The sequence below is a fragment of the Leuciscus leuciscus genome (genome assembly GCF_965113295.1).
Source record: "Leuciscus leuciscus genome assembly, chromosome: 1".
Taxonomy (NCBI): Eukaryota; Metazoa; Chordata; class Actinopteri; order Cypriniformes; family Leuciscidae; genus Leuciscus; species Leuciscus leuciscus.
Genome location: NC_138725.1, coordinates 47,397,833 through 47,420,377, shown reverse-complemented (window position 1 = coordinate 47,420,377; position 22,545 = coordinate 47,397,833). Strand labels below are relative to the sequence as shown.

The window sequence follows — 22,545 nt, the reverse complement described above, 5'->3', positions numbered from 1 at the left end:
GTTACTGGATCAATCCCACATTAAAGCTTTAATCAAGTCAACTGACAATCCAATAAAATCTGATCCAAGGCTGTTTTTTTCTTCTTTCTTTCTTTTTTTTCATTATGCCATCACTGTGACAAAAACACCAATGAAACCTATGCTATGATGCCATGAAAACCAGACATATTTTGTTTGATCTATGTGTGTCGTGAAATTTCCCTCACTGTCTCTGATTTTTTAGCCTGGCCAAGAATGTGTTTGCAAGAGAAAGTACAAGACAAGGAGAGAAAGAGCAATAAGAGTGAGATGGAGAGAATAATGGGGTAAGAGAGAGATAGAGAAATGTCATACTCTGTCTGTATGAGCACTATTAAATTTTTCTGCTTGGGTGCACTGGATGTAGGAGTGATAGGCCCTGTCCAGCCAGCCTTCCCTTCAACAAGAGTTCAAACTCACCTAGCAACTCAATATATTCATCACATGCTTTATAAATAAATATTCAACTTTCTTCACCTATCTGTTCAGCTGAATACAAATTTGTACACAAAGATGATTTGTATGTGTAATTGTCAGATTTTTACACCTGGCCTGCTTCATTCATTTTCATTAAATTTCTTCTATCATACCAGCCTCGATGCAGAAATGAAAGCACACCAGGTGTGGGTCCTCGGGGGAATTTTGCCGATTTGTGGATTGGGTGCTGGTGAACTGCGTGTCCCCATGCACCATCTGCTCTGCTGAGGAAGACGTCACCAGCCCCTCTCTAGACCCAGAGCCCAGCCTGTGTGGATGAGCTGTACCTGGCCTCTGGAAATTATTTAGAGGAATTGGAGGAGGTAATTTCCCTGACTCTCCCATCCCTGCTGGTTCTACCCAGCTCGAAGCCTCCTGTGTCTCCAGAGTCACCGCCCAGCCTCCCTTTCCCGCCTCTTCATCCAAAAACAGCCAGTTCACCAGCCCCACCTCTGCTGGTTCCCTTCAGCCCCTCGGCTCCTCCTCTGACTCCTCTCCACGGTGTGGATTTACCTCGGGCCTTCCAGTCTCCAGCTCCACCGAGTAAAGAGGATCCCTCGGTTCTACCTCCAGCCGCTGATTCAGTCACTTCACCTCGGTCTGTTGACCTAACTTCTCTGCCTTGGCTCCTCACTTGGCTCCACCATCGACCATCGTCCTTGTGGTTTCACAAGGCTCCCTCTGGCTCCTTCTTGGTCAGACGTCGCTCTGCCTCTGCCACAGACTTCTGATCCAACCGCTGCGATATGTCTCTCCACCCATTTCAGCATCATCTGGCTCCGCCTTCCCTCTGGCTCCACCTCAGTCCTCTGGCACCCTGGCTCCACCTCGGACGCTCTTTTCTGCGGCTCTGCCTCGACCTCCAGGACCATCAGTGTCACCCAATCTCGCTGGATCTACGCCTGCGCATAGGGGTCCACTTCCACTGGCCTCGTCTCCATCAGTCATCCGCCTGGTGTTGTCAGCCAAGTCTCCACCATGGCTCCTCCCAACTCCGCCATGGGCCTTTGTCCTGGCTGCTCTCTGGGTCCCTGCCTGGCTACTCCTGCTCCTGGCTCCTTCCACCATCATCTCCGCCTTGGTATCTCCCACGCCAACGGCTCTTAGTTCCTGCCTTTTACATGCTCGTAATGTCCTCCTCCAGATCCCCAGTTCCCCAGTTTTTCCATTGTGATTTTATTGATTAAAGACAGCCACAGCATGACATTATTATTATTATTATCATCATTATTAAATACAAATGGTTCACGAGATTACAGCATCGTTGGGAGGACAGAATAATAAATAGGTAAATGGGAGTTTTTTTTTGTCACCATGTAGATACCATGATGTTAATTTTTTTTTACATTGCATAGACAACATTAAAACTGCATAGACATACATTGCATGTACTACAATGAAAGAGATGTGTCATAGTCAACTCTAAGTATTAACTCTGTATTAAGTCCTATTCTATTCAGTAATCTAGAAGTATATGCCTGAAATTAAATAAAAAATAATTTTAAAACATTTTAACCTACAGGAAGGAAGGAAGGAAGGAAGGAAGGAAGGAAGGAAGGAAGGAAGGAGAAAATAACGATGACAAAGTTATTATCCAATCACCTCTGTAGGTCTAATGCACTTTGGCTGTATTTAGAGATTGGAAATGCCTAGACAGTTTTGTGTGGTTTACATGTGGAATATGATTCCATGTGGAAGCTTTTTAATGCCCCTCTGAGCTGCAGTGTTTTAAGTAATGGACCTATTTATAGAGGGTTGTTGGTTTACATCCCACAAGGCTGTTCCACAGCTGTAGGGCCCTTTAGAGACACTCTTAGCCTAAACAGCTCCAGTAAGGCCACTGTATTGAGAGAGGATGATATGGAGACTTGGAAGTGAGAGGACATCTGCCAATTAACTGAATGTAAGAGTGATTTCTTCCACTTTGTATTTACAGCAACATTATTCATAAGAGAGTTTGTGTGTGTGGCTCCATCCTCTGCCTTTCCACACAAACCCCTCACTAGCCTGTATAGAAAAACATATCCTTCTCACTGGAGTTTCCTTCTCTTTTTTAGTTTGATATCGCCCTGTAAATCAGTAGGTCTTAAACTTCACTCGCTCTCTGAAAATACTCTCTTTATCTTCTTAAATCACGGTTGAAATGACACAATGCTTTGTAGGCATTTTCTTATCTCACCCCAGCCTCCTCCTTTGCTCCGTCTGCGTTTTATTTCACTGTTCTGAGCAGTCATGCTTATCAAAATCCCCCATTCACTCTTCACTCTCTCTCCACTTGCCTAGTGAGGAATATTTTCCTTACACTCTAAACAGCATGAATTTGTCCCTCAATTTCAATATATATTTTGTTATTTTGGGTTTGATTACGATTCAGTTTATACAGCATAAAATTTGTAAATACACATGCTGACATTCTTCTTTCAATTTGCTTTTTCCATTTCCACCTCCATTTCTTACCATCCGTTTTTTAGATTGACTGTTCCTGCTGTAATTTGTCTCAGATATTGAAGGTCATAATCTTAAATTGAAGTTTTCAATGTAAAATGGATAAAGATGGTGACCATAATGATGATAATGTCTCTCACCAGTCTCGCCAGACCCCGGAGGGAGAGTTCCTGCCGTTGGATCAGTGTGAACTGGATGTGGGCTTTGGAACAGGTGCTGACCAACTCTTCCTAGTCTCTCCCCTCACCATTTGCCACGAGATCAATCCCAAGAGCCCTTTCTTCGACCTGTCCCAGCGCTCGCTCATGAACGAGCAGTTTGAGATTGTCGTCATCTTGGAAGGCATTGTAGAGACAACGGGTCAGTCGCATTCTTCACTCCACTCTCCATTCTTTTAGGAACATCATTTGGCTTAAGAATGTGATGTCACAAAAGTTCATTTACAATGCAACTTTGCTTGCATCCCCTTGGCCATTTTGCACAGTAATTTTTTTTTTCTCGTTTTCATGTAAAAATACCTAAACATTACTAAAACAGTATGTATTTCCTTAAGAAACTAAATTAAAATATTTAGTTTTTTTCTTGTATTATGCATAAATCTGATTTTTTTTAAAAGAACAAAACAATCTGCAGTTCAAAAGTTTTGGGTCGCTAAGATTTTTAAAATATTTTTGAAAGAAGTATTTTATGCTCACCAAAGCTGGCTCCATTTATTTGGTCAAAAATGCAGTAAAAACAGTAATATTGTGAAATATTTGTACAATTTAAAATAATTGTTTTCTATTTGAATATATTTCAATCATGACAACTCAGAATAGTTTTAGCATGTTACTGGCAATGTTCATGGTTTGGTTTTTGCAAACTCGATCTGCTACACTGCTGCTGTTGATTATTGCTGCAGATCTAGGCAGGTGGAGCTGGGGAGGTGGAGGATTTCAGAGGAACTCTGATTGCACGCTGCAAGACTAGCATATAGCAAAAAATGAACCAGACTATTTAAATGTTGAGCAGGCAATCTCATTGGCTGCAGGATCAACAGTGGCCAATCAGCTTGTTCCATGCGGTAAAGATGTGATTGCTTGCAGATTGCATAAAGGACCAGCCTGTGCCCTCTAGAGTTTCACGACTGAACTAGATATTTCAAAATGTAATTTATTCCTGTAATGGCAAAGCTGAATTTTCAGCATTACTCCAGTCTTCAGTGTCACATGATCCTTCAAAAATCATATACTTATATGCTGATTTGCTGTTCAAGAATCATTTGTTATTATTATCAATGTTGAAAACAATTGTGCTGCTTAATAAAAAAATAAAAAAAAATGGAAACCATGATACATTTTTATTTTCAAGATTCTTTGATGAATAGAACATTTATTTGAAATATAAATGTTTTGTAACATTATAAATATCGTTACTGCCACTTTTGATCACTTTAATATGTTCTTTCTGAGCAAAAGCAAAAAAAAATCGTAGTGAACCCAAATTTTTATGCCAATGCAAGTTTAATTTTCTAAAGATTAATTCTCTGAAAAGAAGTATTGTCTTATGCAAATTTGCTCCTCAAGTAAATTTATTTTGTTTTAATGATGTTTTGAGGTTTATTGGAAAACATGACACAATTACTAATTAAGAAAAGGATTTTTTTTGCAGTGTTCATTTATCATCATTCATCTTCATTTATCAAATTGAAGTGAACATATCCGTTTTCCACACTTACCTTCTAAACTTGATTACCTCTCTCTGTTCTTCCTCACATCCCTCAGTCCTGGTTTTCCATCTGAATGGACATAATATACAGTCAGGTCAGTTGGGGTGTCGAGTGGGTTTAATAAGGTGTCTTTCTGATTGCATTCATTCAGGTCTGTGTCTTAGCAGTGCTGTTAACTGTGCCTTGTGCATAATGCGTTTTTTGTGTGTGTTTTTTATCAGTCACATGCTTGTCAGTTTGAGGTATGAGCTTCAGACCTCGCTCGAGTTCAGTTGGTTCCTGGTGTCTTTTATGCAAGCAGAGTGCGAGGAAGTAAAGTAACTGAGAAATGCAGAATGGGATTTTCTTTTGAGGATGTGAGAGGAGTAGGAAGATGACAGCAGTTCTTTTTCTCATTTCATTTTTAGTGGTGTTTACTAAACATCACTAATACTTTTACTCATATTTACAGTAGGTTTAGTGATTTGACCATTTTCCTATAACCATAAGAAATAAACGTTGGCATATAGCAAGAGTGACACCTCAAATCATTGGGATGATGCATGCTATTAATGCATTTCCAAATAATAGGATTCTTTTAGGATTAATTAAAAAATACAATAGATTTAAATTGAAGGTGTGACTTATTATGGACCAGATTAGAGGCTTGAGCCAGTAAGCGACCTTATTTTTGTATCATTTACACACTATTTTAGGATTTATTAATGTTGAACTATATTTTTATTTTCACATTTTCACAAATTTTAGTTATTTTATTGTTGTTTTTCATTTATTTCTGTTTAGCTTTAATTTATATTTATATTATGTTTTATTTTTAGGATTTTTAGTTCTTCAACCAAAGTTGCTAAACTCAGAACTTTGAAGATCTGTTGCTAACAACAACAACAACACTGGTAAATGACCAAAACCTGGAATACCTTAGCAACCGCATAGCAACTCCCTGGAAAGCACTGACATTTTTATCAGAAAATTATTTTTGAATTATTTTCGTGACTTCTTTCACACATTTTAACCTTTCAGAAGAAAGCAGAAATTGAATTCAGTTATTAGTTGTTTTATTGTAAATTACCTTTGATAAAATGGAAACACCATGCAGGGGGCCTTTCAGTTTGAACTCTCGCTCTATCAGAGAGACGATATGAGATGGAGACAAAGCGAGGGACGATATTACATTACAATGTCAAGTCAAGTCGAGTCAAGTATATTTGTATAGCGCTTTTCACAATACAGATTGTATCAAAGCAGCTTCACAGTATTAACCCATTCAGACCCTGCGTCCATTACAATGGACATCACATGTCAACCCCCCTTTTTTTTTACTTCTGGAGCATTTCACCTAGTTTAAAGCCTGCAGTCCATTAGATTGGACGCTTGTCATCCAATCAAATGGCAGTAAAGCTCTGCATGTAGTAATTATAAAAAAACCCACTAATTTGAAGAGAAGCATGTCAGCACTTCACTCCAAACACAGAAGCAAGCAACATTTTCTATGGTTTTATTAAAATTTTTTGATATGTTTGTCAGTATTTCATAGTTTGTATGTAAAATAGAAAGATTGAACTTATTAATTAAAGTTAAAAATCGATTGTAGAATTTCAAATTTTAAATCAGGATTTTTTCAAATGTGTCTGTCCATTAGATTGGACAGTGGGTTCAAAAGCCTGTTACTGAAATCACATTCCAGTAATTGAAGTCCAGTAATGCTGATTGAAATTTCTTATATAAAAAATCTATATCACAGTACCGATACATTTTTTTAACTTTTTCATATGCAGAATATATAGTTCTTGAAGTGCTTGAACATATAGCTGATGGAAGTATCTCAGATGTTGACTTTATGTGGAGTGATGATGAGGAAGATGGAGATGTAAGAAAAATATCCGTATAAACTTTATAAAGTAAAATGACTAGCTTCCGGCCAAACGAAACATACAGATTTGACATAAATCTAAAGCGTAACTTGAAAATGAATTATTTTTCTTACACAAACGCATCGATTCGCTTCAGAAGGCCTTTATTTACCCCCAAGAGCCGCATGGAGCACTTTTATCATGGATGGATGCACTTTTATGGACTTTCAAAACAGAAACAACCATTCACTGCCATTATAAAGCTTGGAAGCCAGGACATTTTTTAATATAACTCCGATTGTATTCGTCTGAAAGAAGAACGATGTCATACACACCTAGGATGGCTTGAGGGTGAGTAAATCATGGGCCAATTAAAATTTTTGGGTGAACTATCCCTTTATAGGTATAGTACACCCCAAAATTATATTTGTCATCACTTACTCATCCTTATGTTGTTCCAAATCTGTATGAGTTTCTTTATTCGGCTGAACACAAAAGAAGATATTTTGAAGAATGTCGGTAACTAGACAGTTGACAGTATAGCCATTGATTTCCATATTTTTTCCTACTATAGCCTATATTTCCTAATAACTACATATTATATTTATTATGATAGAATATTATAATTATTAGTAATTATTTTGAAAATTATAATAATATTTATCAGTAATGTATCAATATAGATATTACAGTACAATACCGTATAATTAATTACAGCAAAAGCAGCTCAAATGACGAAATACAGTACAAATACAGTAAAGTACTATTTGGTAGTTTACAGTACTGATCTTGTGTACTGTAAAGTGAATTACAGTACAGTTACTGGAAATCGAAATACATGCATCATGCATGGCAACCGTGCTGCCAGTAATGTACTGTAGAAATACAAGAAAATCGTTAACAGAGAAATTGTTTCAAAGATGCACACAGTAAATTACTCTAACGTGAATGCGTTGATTGATTCCTAGGTTTATTTTGTTATGAATAAACAAATGTGCGATCTATAAAGCAAAAACCTTACAATTAAAGTTGAAATGTTGTAATGTTCAAGTTTTTGATCTAAAAAAAGAAAGATGCGCAAAGAAAATGACTCTAACATGACCATATTGATTGATTCTAAGATATTTAGTTTGTTACAAACAATGTGCAATCTGTAAAACAAAAGCCTCAAAATTAAAGTTGAAATGATATACTGTTGAAAAGTTTTTGACCTTGAGAAAAAGCTTTAAGTATATACTAACAATTTTTATGTTTATTATTTAATTTTATGTTGGTACATTTTTGTGAAGTACACCTGTTTTGACCTGACGTCCATTGAAATGGACAAAAAAAATTACAATTAAAGCCAAACATTTTTTTTATTTTGTCTCATTTATAGAATCCTCATGAGCTGGGAAAATGTACTTTTATATTTTTCAGAAACTTAAAACATAATTCAGGTCTGAAGGGGTTAAATTAAAATAATACAACAAGGTTTGTTTCAAGTGGAATTTATTGATTGATAAAATTAAATTAAATATCCCCAAAATATCCCCAACTGAGCAAGCCAAAGGCAACAGTGGCAAGCAACCGAAAAACTCCATCAAGTGACCTAATGGTGTCCTAAAACTACATCAGGTGACCTAATGGAGAAAAAAAAAACTTGGGAGAACCCAGGCTCAGTCGGGGGCCAGTTCTCCTCTGGCATTTATGAGCTAGAGGCCGGATTGTAGTTTGAACTGTAGGATTATATGAATGCCTGGCTGAAGAGATGCGACTTTAATCTAGTTTTAAACTGGGAGAGCGAGTCTGAGCAACGAACAGTATCAGGAAGACTATTCCAGAGTTTTGGAGCCAAATGTGAAAATGCTCTCCCTCCTTTGGTGGTTCTGAATATCCTAGGTATGACCAAAAGCCTTGAATTTAGTGATCTTAAAGAGCGCGATGGATTATAGGGTGATAGAAGATCCGTTAAATAGACTGGAGCTAAGCCGTTTAGGGCTTTATAAGTCAGTAGCAATACCTTGTAATTAATACGGAACTTTATAGGTAACCAATGCAGTGATGATAAAATCGGTGTTATATGATCATATTTTCTTGATCTCGTAAGAACTCTAGCGGCGGCATTTTGGACTAACTGTAGCTTGTTTATTGAGGATGCAGGACAACCAGCTAATAAAGCATTACAGTAATCCAGTCTCGAGGTCATGAATGCATGAACTAACTTTTCTGCATCAGAAACTGATAGCATATTACGTAGCTTAGCAATGTTTCTAAGGTGGAAAAAGGCTGTTTTTGTAACATATGAAATATGATTTTCAAAAGACAGGTTGCAATCGAGTATAACACCCTGGTCTTTTACTGTAGAGGATAAAGTAACAGGACATCCTATGATGTTAAAGTTGTATGTGTCAGCAATGCTCATTATGCAGCTGTTACAGCAGTGATCAACACAAAACGTATTAAGCATATCAGTGCACACCAGAGGAAGACTCCTGTTAAACCATCTATTAATTCACTTACTCATTAATTCAGTAATTAATTTCTTGTCAGGCCAGTAACAGGGCAAACAGTCATGTGGTGATTTAACCACCCTTCTGTTGGGGAGCTGAGGTCTATCATGTACTCATAAGTGCTTATTGATCCACTGAAGCCCTGGACACAGACAGAAATGTCAAGTTAATCATTTTACAAACTCAATGTTACAAGACAAATCTACGGCTCTGTATTCCTTTTACTGCATATCTTAATATGCTTAGGCTTTGCATGAACTTTTGCACCTCACAGAATCAAAATGACTCACTTTAATTTGCATCTTCTCTTTATATACCCTAACAAGAAATAGCAAAGAATGAAATAGATGTGCAATTTGGTTAAATAGATTTAATGCAAGTGTGAAATAGGCTTTCTTTAATCAATGCCATAGATCAGACTAAAGACGAAAGACAGACCCTAATTATGTATGCCGACAGAGTATTGCGCAATCAAGAGTCTTACTGTGAAGACTGTGAAATTTGTCTTGCTTTAAATAAGAGCTTAAAAAGCTGCTTTCAGCACAGTGAAGCCATTGATACATTGGCAAAACTTCTTCCAGCATTGATCCATCAATTAAGCCTTTAGCTGAAGCCAGGACACCCCACTGCTCCTACTCAGCACGACCACTCCGGCAGCAAAATACAGAATTCTCAGTGTGATTAATGTCAGCAGCAGAAACGCTCACAGAAAGCGAGTTGTTGGCATTTTCATCCTTCATTTTTGAGGCTTGTTCATGTTTTATATTAGATGCTGCTAATTAGTAGGCTATCTTTAATGATAATTATCATGAGCAGACCCACACAGAAGCTCTGCAGACTTGGAACACCTTTCACTGATGAAGTTACATACAGATCCCCTGCCCATGCATGTTTGTTTATTATATATTTGACTAATTTGATGCTTTCAGTTATCTGTAATACTCTCAAGTGCAGTTTAATGGAAATAGTTTCAATGAAGCCACAGCAGAATTAGTCATTATGCTGCAACACGCAGGACTGGTGTTTAATTCAAGAACGATTCATCATTTTTGCACGAAACGTTTGAGTGAAGATGTGTGTTCGACTGATAGTATGACATCAAAGTACCACGGAGCCGTCTGCTCTCTAATCGCTCTCACAGTACTTTGATGTCATACACAGCTCTGCGCAGCGCCACTTTAAGTCCAACACACCTAATGATTCAATGTCTCACTCATAATCACTTGTTTCGTTCATGAATAAATCAGTGTTTTGAACAAATCATTGAGTAAATGATCTAATGACTTATGATCACTTATTTTGTTAATTAATGAATCAATATTTTTGAATGAATCAATTAAATGAATGATTCAATTACTCATTCATAATCACTTGTTTCATTCATGCACAAATCTGTGTTTTGAACAAATCACTTGAGTGAATGCCTGAACAATGCATTACACTGTAAAGTTTAAACCCTAATGCTCAAAATAATTAATTGGTTTGAGTAGGGTAAACTTAAATTAAACAAATTAGTTCCATCAAATTCCATCAAAAAATTGTTCCATCAAACTTTTATGAGTTCACAAAACCGACACATTTTAATTAATCCAAATTGTTTGATTGTTTTGGGTTTTATGAACTTGATTATTTTAATTTAGGCAAACTTAAATTGAACTGAAACTTGGCTGGGATTTATATTTCCCAGCATGCTTTGCCATGACACTCGAAATGAAGAATAAATGCAAAAATGTACTTACATTTTGTATTTCTTTACTTCCAAAATTTCATGTAACTCATTACCCAAATTTTCTTTGAGTTTTGCCAACTTATTTGGGATTAAAGTGTACTTAATTGCAATACTTGATTCGGTTACTGTTTCAGTGAGCAAATTGTTTCAATGACCCACTCATAAATATAGTCATTTGTCGCCAACTACTGGCAATGTAACCAGCAGAAAAAGAGACACTGAAATATCCCCACCACTACACAGACTGACAGTCTCACTAAATAAAATTTGAGAACTGGAACTATTTCATAATAGAAGCATATACCTTTTTAAACATTCTGTTTGAAAAGACACAAATGCTACTTCAGCATAACAGAATACATTTTGCATCTCTCCTTGTAATAATGACTGAAAATAATGACAGAATTACCCTGCAGAAAAACAACAACAATGCATTCTTAAGGAACACCAATTGTTTAGTGATTGCTGTATTGATTTTATCGAGGAGCAGATTGGGTTTCAGTCTTCCTGGCCGGGTTTGTAAGCGAAAGAGCACGGCTGTGTAAAGCTATGGCTGGGCTGTGTGTATGACTCACTGAAGGGCCCTCTGGCTGAATTATGGTTGCAGGAGTCTTAAAACTCTGCCTTCTCACGCACATTATGTACTGAGAGTCTTTAAATCACATTCTAGAAAGACAAAGGAATAGGACAGTATAAATCATTCTCATGGCCAGGCCAACCTGACAATGAAAGCCACCTTATCTGAAATACGTTTCAACCGTAAACCTTTCTTCTCTATTGTAATGCTTGTTTATTATACGCCGTCTCTCACAGGTATGACATGTCAGGCTCGTACCTCGTACACAGAAGATGAGGTGTTGTGGGGTCACCGCTTCCTGCCCGTCATGTCTCTGGAAGAAGGCTTCTTTCGTGTGGACTACTCCCAGTTTCACAGCACCTTTGAGGTGCCCACGCCACCCTACAGCGTGAAAGAATACGAGGAGAAATCCTCGCTCCTCTCTCCCCTGCTCACGCCTCACCGCGAAAGAGTGTTTTCCATGGACTGCCTGGAAACAGGTGAGGAAAGGGCGCATCCCGGAAGTGCTTCTTGCAAGCTGCCCAGTAAACTCCAGAAAATGAGTTCGTCTGGCAGAGAAGATCTGCAGAGGAAGGCGCTACGCTTGAGCTCGCAGCACCCCGAAAAGGCTTCGAGTACCGGGGACCTTCCTCTTAAACTACAGCGGCTCAGCTCTAGTCCTGGGCAGGTTGACGGAGAGGCACGATTCCACCTTAAAGCCCTTAAGGTGGGTTTCCAGCCCATGGCCTTGTCCACTGGAGACCTCCACCAGAGGAGTCTGCCTCCCACCCCAGTGGTCGTCCCCACACACCAGCACGCTCCTCCACACACGCCTGGTGGCCGAATGGAGGACAACCTGCCTGCAAAATTAAGGAGGATGAATGCAGATCGCTGACCTGGAAGTGCTTTTAGAACTTTGTACTGATTTAAGAGCAGTTTTTAGGGTTTATTTACGATGAGCACAACTACATCCAGATTAGGGCAAAATTAATGTTTTGTTCTGAACTGAATAAGGACTCTTGTAGAGTAATGGTAATGTGAACTTTCTGACTGCACAGTGAACGAATTGTTGCATTGGCTTGACCTGCAAAAAAAAAAAAAAAAAAAAATTATTAATGTATTTTTAATTAGTATTTCTTGACTTCTTTCACGGTAAATTATCTAAAAATCAATAAAAACAAAACGTTTTTAAAGTTAAAATATCTAAAGATCGTGGAAACAAAATGAATTTAAACAAATATTTAAACATGACTTAAATAACCTTTTTTATACTGTATATAAACTATCATTCAAAAGTTTGGAGTCATTAAGATTGTATTAACTTTTTTTTAAAGAGAAATTAAAACTTATTCACCAAGGATAAATTAAATTGATCAAAAGTGACAGTAAAGACATTAATGTTACAAAAGTTTTTCATTTAAAATAAAGGCTATTTAACTTTCTGAAGAAATGTTTCTTGAGCATCAAATCAGCATATTAGAATGATTGATGAACATATGATGATTTCTGAAGGATCATGTGACACTGAAGATTGGAGTAACGATACTGAAAATTCTGCTTTACCATCAAAGGAATAAATCACATTTTAAACTACATCTAAATAGAAAACAGTTATTTTAAATTGTAATAATATTTCAAAATATCACTGTTTACTGTATTTTTGATCAAATAATTGCAGCCTTTGAAAACACAAGATGCTTCTTTTAAAAACATTTAAAAATCGTACTGACTTCAAACGATACCTTATATTATTATTATTATTGTTATATTATATCTTGAATGTAAGTGTATATTGTCTTCACTGGTAGATTTTTTTTAACTTGTTTTTGTTTTCTTTATACTTAAAATAAGTGTAAAGAATTGTCAGTGCAATGCAAAGGTCATGGGTTCAATTCCCAGGGTAAGCAAGTGATTTATCAAAACTGATATATAAAAAAACCTGAATCCAATGCAAGTCACTTTAGATAAAAGTGTTTGCCAAATGCATAAAAAATACAGGGAAAAAAATACACTTATATTAAAGCTACATTCTCTGTAAACAAGTCTTATGGTCTTAACATCTCATTCATTGCTGATTCGCAAGTACATTTATGTTTAACTCAAATTTAATTTTCAATGATTTTTAGATATTTTAACTGGAAAATTAGGCAAAAATACTTAAGAATATGATGTTTTGCAGTGTGAGAACTAGTTGGAGGTATAGATTACTAGTAGAAAGCATGAGAGATGGCATTGAGTTTTTTCTTTTTTCTTTGTCAATTGTCTGTTTTGTTTGTTTGTTTGTTTTCTTTGAGAAAGCACAAAACTCTGGAAGTACTGTGATTTTAATTCTCTGTTTACTGGTGGCTAAATGGTCGCCCAGTGTCTTTCACTCGCACACTTAGAAATGTCACTATTACACACAATTACATATGTGCATGCCTGCTTCTCATCTCTAGCTATGTATCATACAACCCTCTGGTATCCTTAGTTACAATTAATAAATTCTATTTATAAAGCTGCAACATGGTGTCTGTGTAGTAGTAGCCTGTCTGTCTACTACAGAAGAGTAAGAGACATATGAATTCAGTTTAATGTCTTAAGAAGGGCTATAATACATCTCTGGAACATACATCTGACTTTGAGTTTAGACTATAAAATGCTCTTTTGTGATTTGTTTTTAAATGCATAAAAGGCCATTAAATTGCCATTAAAGAGGACACATTATATTTAATAAAATCATTTCAAGTCCATTTCAAGTCTAAACAACTTGCTCATTAATAATGTTACAGACCCTGGTACCTTAATAAAAATAAATAAATAAATAAATGCATTTATAGAATTGTTTAATGACCATTGCAGAGAGAGAGCTTATGTAACAAATCATCAAATGGACACAATGCATTCTTGAGGATACATGACATGAAAACTGATGTAAAATAGCTTCCATCAGAATTCATATATTCAGACAATACATTAAACTCTGATGATGTCAGGATGAAATCATTAGGCTGGTGACATATTCATATTCAAACAATCTTTCTGCCACCTTGTTTGATGCATGGGGGGAAAATTTGATGTTCTAATCATTACCCGTAGAGAAAAAGAAACACATTAAATGACCATTTTGTCTAAAAACGATCCATTAGGACCTTTTACTGTGATTGGTTGAGAGGATAATCACTGTGGGCTTTACTGGTGATTGAAAGTGTAGTGATTGGTTGACAGAGTAAGTAATTAGAGGAGTCATTGGGTCAGACAGTAATGATAGGTAGTTCTATCAGAACACAGAGATCTAAACACACACACACACACACACACACACACACACACATTGTGTTTTTTATGGGAAGTTTCCATAGGCAATGTTTTTTATACTGTACAAACTGTTTATCCCCTTACACTAGCTCTATCCCTAAACCTTCCCATCTACATTTTTACATTTTCAAAAAACACAACTTGGTCTGATCTAAAACCTGTTTTCCTCATGGGGACCAAAAAAAACAAACATTTTGTCCCCATAATCTAGGGTTTACCAGCACACACACACACACACACACACACACACACACACACACACACACACACAATTATTATTTAATTTTTTTTTATTAAAGGTCAAGGAAATAAAAATAGTGTTAAAATAGCAATATAAGGGTCAATGATGTAAATGCGAAATCTTTTAAAAATCTACTTAGCACTTTTTGAAATGTAATTTTTGTATTTATGACTGTTTGATACATGAATTTGATAAATTTGATACATTTTCAGCAAGTGTATTGATTAAACAACTCTAAATATGTCAAGTGTTGTTACTATTAATCATTAATTACACTTAAGTTTGACACATGCTCATAATTTTTTTCAATAAATAAAACAAATCATAAATTAAGAAAGCTTTCAAGTCAACTTATTTCAATTCAGACATTGAGAACATTTATTACAAATGTGTAATGTATTCAATACAATCTCTATCTTTCAACTGAATGAATTGAAAGATCATTTTTAATACATTTGAATAAAAATGAGCATCACATTATTAGCTCAAAGAAAGAAAGAAAGAAAGAAAGAAAGAAAGAAAGAAAGAAAGAAAGAAAGAAAGAAAGAAAGAAAGAAAGAAAGAAAGAAAGAAAGAAAGAAAGAAAGAAACTAAGAAAGATTGTGGTTTCAGCACCATGGACAGGGACCTGTGATCACTGTTTGAATGAAAAAGCCTGTCCATTAAGCTCCTCTGCTCTGCAGAAAATAAGTGCGAGAGAGAAAAGCTGAGAAGACACTGAGAAGGCGTGACAGGTAAAGATTGAAAAACAGGAGGGACAGGGAGAGAAAAAGAGGTGTCCACAGACAGAGCTCATCCGGTGAATGAGTTTCAGGTTTCACTGCAAGTGTGACACTGCAGGGACACAGAGAGCTAAAAGCTGGGAATGAAAAACAGAAGACCAACGTAAGCTGTGAAGTATTGAGAGAATGAGCTTTAGCGATACACATGCCTGTGTGTGTACAATCAAACATTGTATGTGTGGGGGGAAATAAAGACAGATCACGTGTTACATTTTCTAAATTTAAACTTACTGTAATATATGTAATTGGTGAATAAACATACCAGACCTAAATAATTTGTATTATGTTATTTCAAACCTTGTCATATTAAAACGGATAAGTACAGAACTTCCTTCAAGTCCAGTCATGCTACTCTTTTCATCTTTTCACATCAGAGTTTCAGAAATGAGAAGTTTTCTCCGGATCATTCCTCACGGTGTCTAAAAATTGAGTTAGGCTAATAACTCTGACAGGCTGCTGGTGTAAAAATACTTCTGACATTAAAGTTTCAGAAGAACTTAGAAGAGTGAAGGAAAGGAATAGGACATGAAGAGTCTTTTGAAAGGTTTGATGAAGGTGAAGGATTATTCTGGACAATGAGACAACAGACAGACACTCGCAGGCCTGAATATCTTACAGTAGTAATTAATAATCATGACCGGTAATGATGAAAACCATTTATCATGGAGCGCTCTGGAACACTCGACTTTGATTGGTCAGTCGAGGTCTGATATTTCCTAATATTCTCTATCGTCTATCATGGCAATCAGAGTCAGACGCTCGTCGGAGTAGCTGAAAACATCACTACTGTCATGTCTTTCGTATCACACTGCGGACTCGCGCTCTCGTTTTAAAGGCAACTGCCATCATCTTGCGCCTGTTATCGAAATTTCCATTTTGCATCACAAGATTTACTTTAAAATAATTTTAACTCAGAAATTGCTTTTAAATTTCAGAAATAACTACAAAGAAACGACTACACATTGAATTAAATTTAAGTAGAAAGACTGAAGTGAATTTGTTTTTAAAAAAATAGTATTTTAAAGTAAAAAAAAAAGTTTTTTAAAGGGATACTCCACTTTAAAATGAAAATTCTGTCATCATATACTCACCCTCATGTTGTTTCAAACCTGTATGAATTTCTTTCTTCTGCTGAACAGAAAGGAAGATATTTAGAAGAATGTCAGTAACCAGACAGTTTCTAGTACCATTGACTTCCATAGTATATATTTTTTCCTACTATGGAAGTCAATGAGACCAGAAACTGTCTGGTTACTGACATTCTTCTAAATATCTTCCTTTCTGTTCAGCAGAAGAAAGAAATTCATACAGGTTTGAAACAACATGAGGGTGAGTATATGATGACAGAATTTTCATTTTAAAGTGGAGTATCCCTAAAGTGTAATTCAAAATATGTAATAATAATAATAACTATTAAAAAGTAACTATATAAAACAAATGACAATTGCTGGAAGCTAAAACAAATGAAAATCTGGATTGCCATTAAATTTAACGTCAGATAGCCATTATGATAACAATAAAATGAGAACACTGCTTTTTGAACATGTTTATAAATAGTCCAAAATGATTTGGGGGAACATCGTAGCCTCATTTTAGAGTACAAAAACCACACTTTGTTCAGATGAACATTTACAGGGACCCTGTATTTGTATTTTCTTTCTTTGAGAATTGTCAACTATCACACCACCCCCACCCCATCCCAAAACAAGTCTGATCACGTTATTTTCCTGGTTGCATGTGTTCACATCGATTCGATAGAAGAGATTTTATATGAAGTGTACACATTGTTAGAGTGTGAATGTGTTTGTGTGTCTTTTGGAGAAAGCAATGAGAAATGAGCATGTCCACTCAAAGCAATGGCTTGAATGAGACAACATTAGGCTATACAAGTAGTACATGTTCCTGATCCAATCGTTTGTTTTTCTGGACCAAAACTTCTATCAACCAATCACAGCCAAACCCTAAAAGCAATTTGATTATAGGAACGGTACTATGTTGATTCAGGAACATGTTTTACTTGCAAGCACACTAAGAAAAACCACCACAAACAGCCTTTGAGGACAAGGAGGACAGATCTGCTCACATATTTGGTTAGTCAGCAGATGTCTTTAGCAGATGTAAAGGCCACAAATCAGTGGGATTTAAACAACGATCTCCTCATGAGTCTGTTAGACATCACTGGAACATGTCGTGAGCTCGCTCACACAGACCTGCGCTGCTGCTGGAGATTTGTTCAATAAATATAAACTCTGTTGTACATCACACAGTGTTCTGTATGAAGCTGAATTACAGCCTTTCCATTGAGGCATATTATATGTGTTTATCTCCTTCTGTGCTTTATTGCTTTTTCTTTTGTGAATTACAAGTTCTTACAACTTGGATCTTCACTGTGAACTAAACAAGTTTCAGTTGGTGTTGTGCTGTAGTGGCTATTATCGTGGAGCATAATTTTTGACTCAATGGAATTAAAAAACATTGCAGACTTGAAGCTAAAATATGAATAATTTCTACTGTAAAAAATTCTGAGCAAAATCTGCTGTTTAAAAATACAAATGTTTAAAATCTGACTTTTTTTTTTTAACTGTGTTAAATGTCACATGCCTGTAATTAAATTCAAAACAAATTACAAAACATGATATATATATTAAACACTAAATATATGTATAACACAACTAAATTTTGTTAAGTGTCACATGTAAAATGTACAAAATTCTAATGTTTTCTGCATATCTACAGTTTCAGAGAATCTCTAAAAAGTAATTCGGGGGACCTGTTATGACAACCTAAATAAATGCATGGTTGCAAGTTAAAAACATTTTAAGTTTTAAACATTATTTTGTTGAGTTTTGTTGGCATAATAATGTTGATCATTACATTAATTTGATATTGTGTGTAATTTAAACTCAAATTTATGTTAAAAGACCTGTTAGTGTTTAATGTGGTTTCTGTAATGTTGAAGATGTTGTGGTTACCATTGTGCTGAAGAGTAGACGACAGTAAGGTAAACTACATTGACAAGCAATGACTGCACTAATGACTAATGCCAGTGACAAATATCTTACTTGTTAATTAAATTTACATGCTAAATAAGTTACATTTAGCATGTGTTATGTGGATTTGAACTGAAATATAAGAGTAAATGGTTCAAGAGCTTCAACTCAATTAGTTGAAGCAACTTTTATTTTAAATAATCAAATAAAAAATGTGTGTTATGTTACAAATTAAGTTCCTCTAACTAAATATAGTTTGTCTGTTGAACATAATTTCATTTGAAGTTGTCATAACTGTTGCAGTTTTTTAATAACTTGCAGGGGGCGGACTCGGAGGGGTTTATTCACACATTTTAGAGTGAAGATAAGATGCCACTAATTTAGTCAAATTTGGTAAACCCATTGAAGGTGTCTCAGATTGGATTCTTGATTTAACCGAATGTCCTCGAGGTATATCTAGAAACTCTTTTCTCTAATGGATGACCTTATGTAACTACTGTTTGTCTGTGGCTGTGCATATTAACTATGACCAGTGTCTAGAGTCAGTATGTGCTTGATGTGGAGAGTATGTCTGGCTCTGTCATTGGTGTGAAGAGATGCTTAACTTTATGGAAAAATCAGAGAAAATCAGTGTAGACTGAAGATGTGGCCTGTGTGAACACTCAAGATGAAATAGTCCCACTTCACTGAACAGATGGACTTAATGCAAAACGATGCAAGGAAGATGATCCACTTGACATTTACTTGATTGCATTTGCCTGGACATGAGCAAGCACATTCACACACACAAACATATATACACATCTTAAATAAGCTGAGAGGAATCATATTTGTGCAGCTACAATAAGGGCAAGAGAGCAGACTTTCTTATTTTCTGTAGGTGGTAACCAATCAGAAACCTCCAGGATACTGACTATCAGTCATGAATTATTGAACAGATTGACTGAAAAACTTTCCTGTATGACCCCACATATACATACAGTAAAGAAATACATCCATAAACAGATGATACTTTGAAATGGAGTATGCATATGAAAACCAGTTTAAAAAAAAAGGGTTACTGTGAGAATAAAATGAGAAATGTCTCATTGTGAAATGATTTCACATTATGAAATGATTTCACATTATAAGAGAATGTCACAATTATGAGAAATAAAGTCATAATTACCTTATGTAATTGTTTTTAAATGAAGCATTTCATGTTATTGAATCAATTTGTGAACAAGGTTCATGTACAGTAAATAAAGAATTTAGTAATCAAACACTGTAAACGACCAATTGATTCATTAAAATCTGAAAATATTTACAATTAAACCCCTAAATATTTCAGCTCAGTTGTATACAATTGTGTATACAATTGTGAATTGGTGATTTGAGTCATACAAAAATTTACTATTTTTAGAAAAAAAAGCATAATTAGAATCTAACCATCTGGAGCATAAGCAGATCGTACGAAAACATTCAAATGACATTGTACGAATTCATACAAAATCGTCATAAAAGATAGGCTACAAACTGCCATTAGAGGGTGCTGGTTTTATTAACTGTATTTATCGCACAATGTTTCATTTAATGTTTTTCTGTTATATCAATTTTTTTTTAATTAAATCATATCACCTAAATTTTTAAATATATTGTCTCCTTAAATGGCTTCAATAGTTGCAGTATCACATTTTTACTGTTTAATGTTCTCCCCATTCTCGTCTACTCATCTAAACTTTGATTATAAAAAGTACAAGCCTGATGAAACCTCAGACTAAAATTTCAGAAATGGCTTCTCTGTCGAGTTCCCACAAAAACAAGTTGACAGAGCCAATCAGGAGTAGGACTCATTCACTCAGAGGCAGCAAGTTATAATGAAAAGCAGTGTGTGGTGCTAAAGAACATCATGAATTCTCTGATTACTTTCTTTTGGCCTTCCAGGAAATAAAAACCTTTCCTCTCTCTCCCTTCCTCAATCATCCTCTTATTCTTTCGCTCCTTTGTTCTTTTGTTGTATTCCACTATCCTTAGCCAATTTTCTCTCCTCATGTGCCTGAGGAATTCAGAATACCTGGAGTTCCTCTCTGTTCGCTTATCCGGTTTCTCCAGATTTCTGCTCTTTCTTTTCTCTCTGCTGCAAATCTTGTGTGATAGTTTTGTTCTGTGGGTTCATGGTGTGCTGCACTGTTCTGTGCTCTCGGTGTGTCCCTAATCTCCAAAACACATAGGGTTTGCTTTAAATCCCCCTGTGCAAACACACAAACGCTCATACATCCACACACAGGCCAGAGGGCACTGTTTGAACATCTGCTCATTGTCGCATTGTGCCAAAGCACCACTTTTCTCACTCATCCCATGCCATTCTTTCCCATTATTAACACAAGAGATTTATTTATTTGTCCTTTTTACCTCAAATTGTCTATATTTGTGATCCCTATAGTCTTTTTAAAAGTGAAATGCATACATTTAACAAGCTCTCGAAACCTGCTGAACTAGAAAGGTGCGCTTCTGGCACAAATACTGTCTTACAATTGTAGTACTTACAATTATATCATATTAGACACCTCATTTTGACCAAATGTTGAGATTTGTATGTCCTTCCTGGATAAGACGTTGCATTGCAAAAAAGAAACTAGGCAAGGCAAGGCAAGTTTATTTATATAGCACATTTCATACACAATGGCAATTCAAAGTGCTTTACATAGGAGAAATTAAAATAATTAAAAGAAATAAGAATAATTAAAACAGTTTAGAAAAATAAAATAAAATACAGTACAGTACAAACAGTCGTACGAACAGCGGCACAGTGCTCATTCAGTAAATGCATAGCTAAACAGAAGTGTTTTGAGTCTGGATTTGAATGTGACCACTGTAGGAGCACCTCTGATCTCTTCTGGGAGCTGGTTCCAGCTGCGGCTGGCATAATAGCTAAAAGCAGACTCACCATGTTTAGAGTGAACCCTTGGTATTTCTAGCTGATATGATCCTAATGATCTGAGTGATCTGTTGGGTTTATATTCAGTGAGCATATCTGCAATGTATTGAGGTCCTAGGCCATTGAATGATTTATATACCAGTAATAATACTTTAAAATCAATCCTAAATCTAACTGGGAGCCAGTGTAAAGACCTGAGGACTGGTGTGATATGTTCATATTTTCTGGTTCTGCTCAGAATCCTGGCGGCAGCGTTCTGTATGAGCTGCAACTGTCTTATGGTCTTTTTGGGAAGGCCAGTGAGGAGACCATTACAATAATCCACCCTGCTGGTGATGAAAGCATGCACAAGTTTCTCTAAGTCTTGTCTGGAAAAAAAGCATCTAATTCTTGCAATATTTTTGAGATGAAAGTATGCTGATTTAGTTATTGCTTTGACATGACTACTGAAACTAAGGTCTGACTCTAGTGTCACACCAAGATTCCTGACTTGATTTTTAGTTGTTTGACCCCTAGAGTGAAGGCATGCATTCACCTTGAGAACTTCATCTTTGTTTCCAAACGCAATAACTTCAGTTTTCCAGACACATCCAACTGTTGATTGCATCAATGCATTGGCACAGGGAGTCAATGGGGCTGTAATTGTTAGGCGATAGGGCTAAGTAGATCTGTGTGTTGTCGGCATAGCTGTGGTAAGTAATTTGGTTATTTCTCATTATTTGGCTCATTGGGAGCATATACAGGTTGAACAGGAGTGGCGCAAGAATTGAGCCTTGAGGGACTCCGCATGTCATGGATGTCCACTCAGACTTATGGTCTCCTATACTCACATAATAACCTCTCCCATCTAAGTATGACCTGAACCATTTTAGGACTATCCCAGAAAGCCCCACCCAGTTTTCCAGCCTGTCAAGAAGTATGTTGTGATCGACAGTGTCAAATGCAGCACTGAGGTCGAGTAGTACCAGCACTGATAATTTGCCTGAATCAGTATTTAAAGGGTTAGTTCACCCAAAAATGAAAATTCTGTCAGTAATTACTCA

General features: G+C 36.1%; 1 protein-coding gene and 1 long non-coding RNA gene across 3 annotated transcripts in view; one reads left to right on the top strand and one right to left on the bottom strand.

Moving 5' to 3' along the window:
- Positions 1–11,524, bottom strand: part of LOC309506113 — a 20,762-nt gene extending 9,238 nt beyond the window's left edge. Inside the window, exons 1-2 of the long non-coding RNA XR_014208641.1 lie at positions 4,658–11,524; positions 3,081–3,274 (exon numbers count right to left, since the gene is read on the bottom strand). This is a non-coding gene — a long non-coding RNA (uncharacterized lncRNA). The remainder of the gene's footprint in view (positions 1–3,080; positions 3,275–4,657) is intronic.
- The window catches only part of kcnj19a (potassium inwardly rectifying channel subfamily J member 19a), a 33,342-nt gene extending 18,365 nt beyond the window's left edge, over positions 1–14,977 (top strand). Inside the window, exons 2-3 of one of the 2 annotated variants that reach the window (XM_082176832.1) lie at positions 3,084–3,300; positions 11,533–14,977. In XM_082176832.1, the coding sequence (XP_082032958.1) occupies positions 3,084–3,300; positions 11,533–12,170 (855 nt within the window). In that variant the 3' untranslated portion in view covers positions 12,171–14,977. The remainder of the gene's footprint in view (positions 1–3,083; positions 3,301–11,532) is intronic. The other variant, XM_082176833.1, reaches the window with a different exon arrangement.
- The last annotated feature ends 7,568 nt before the right edge of the window (positions 14,978–22,545 follow it).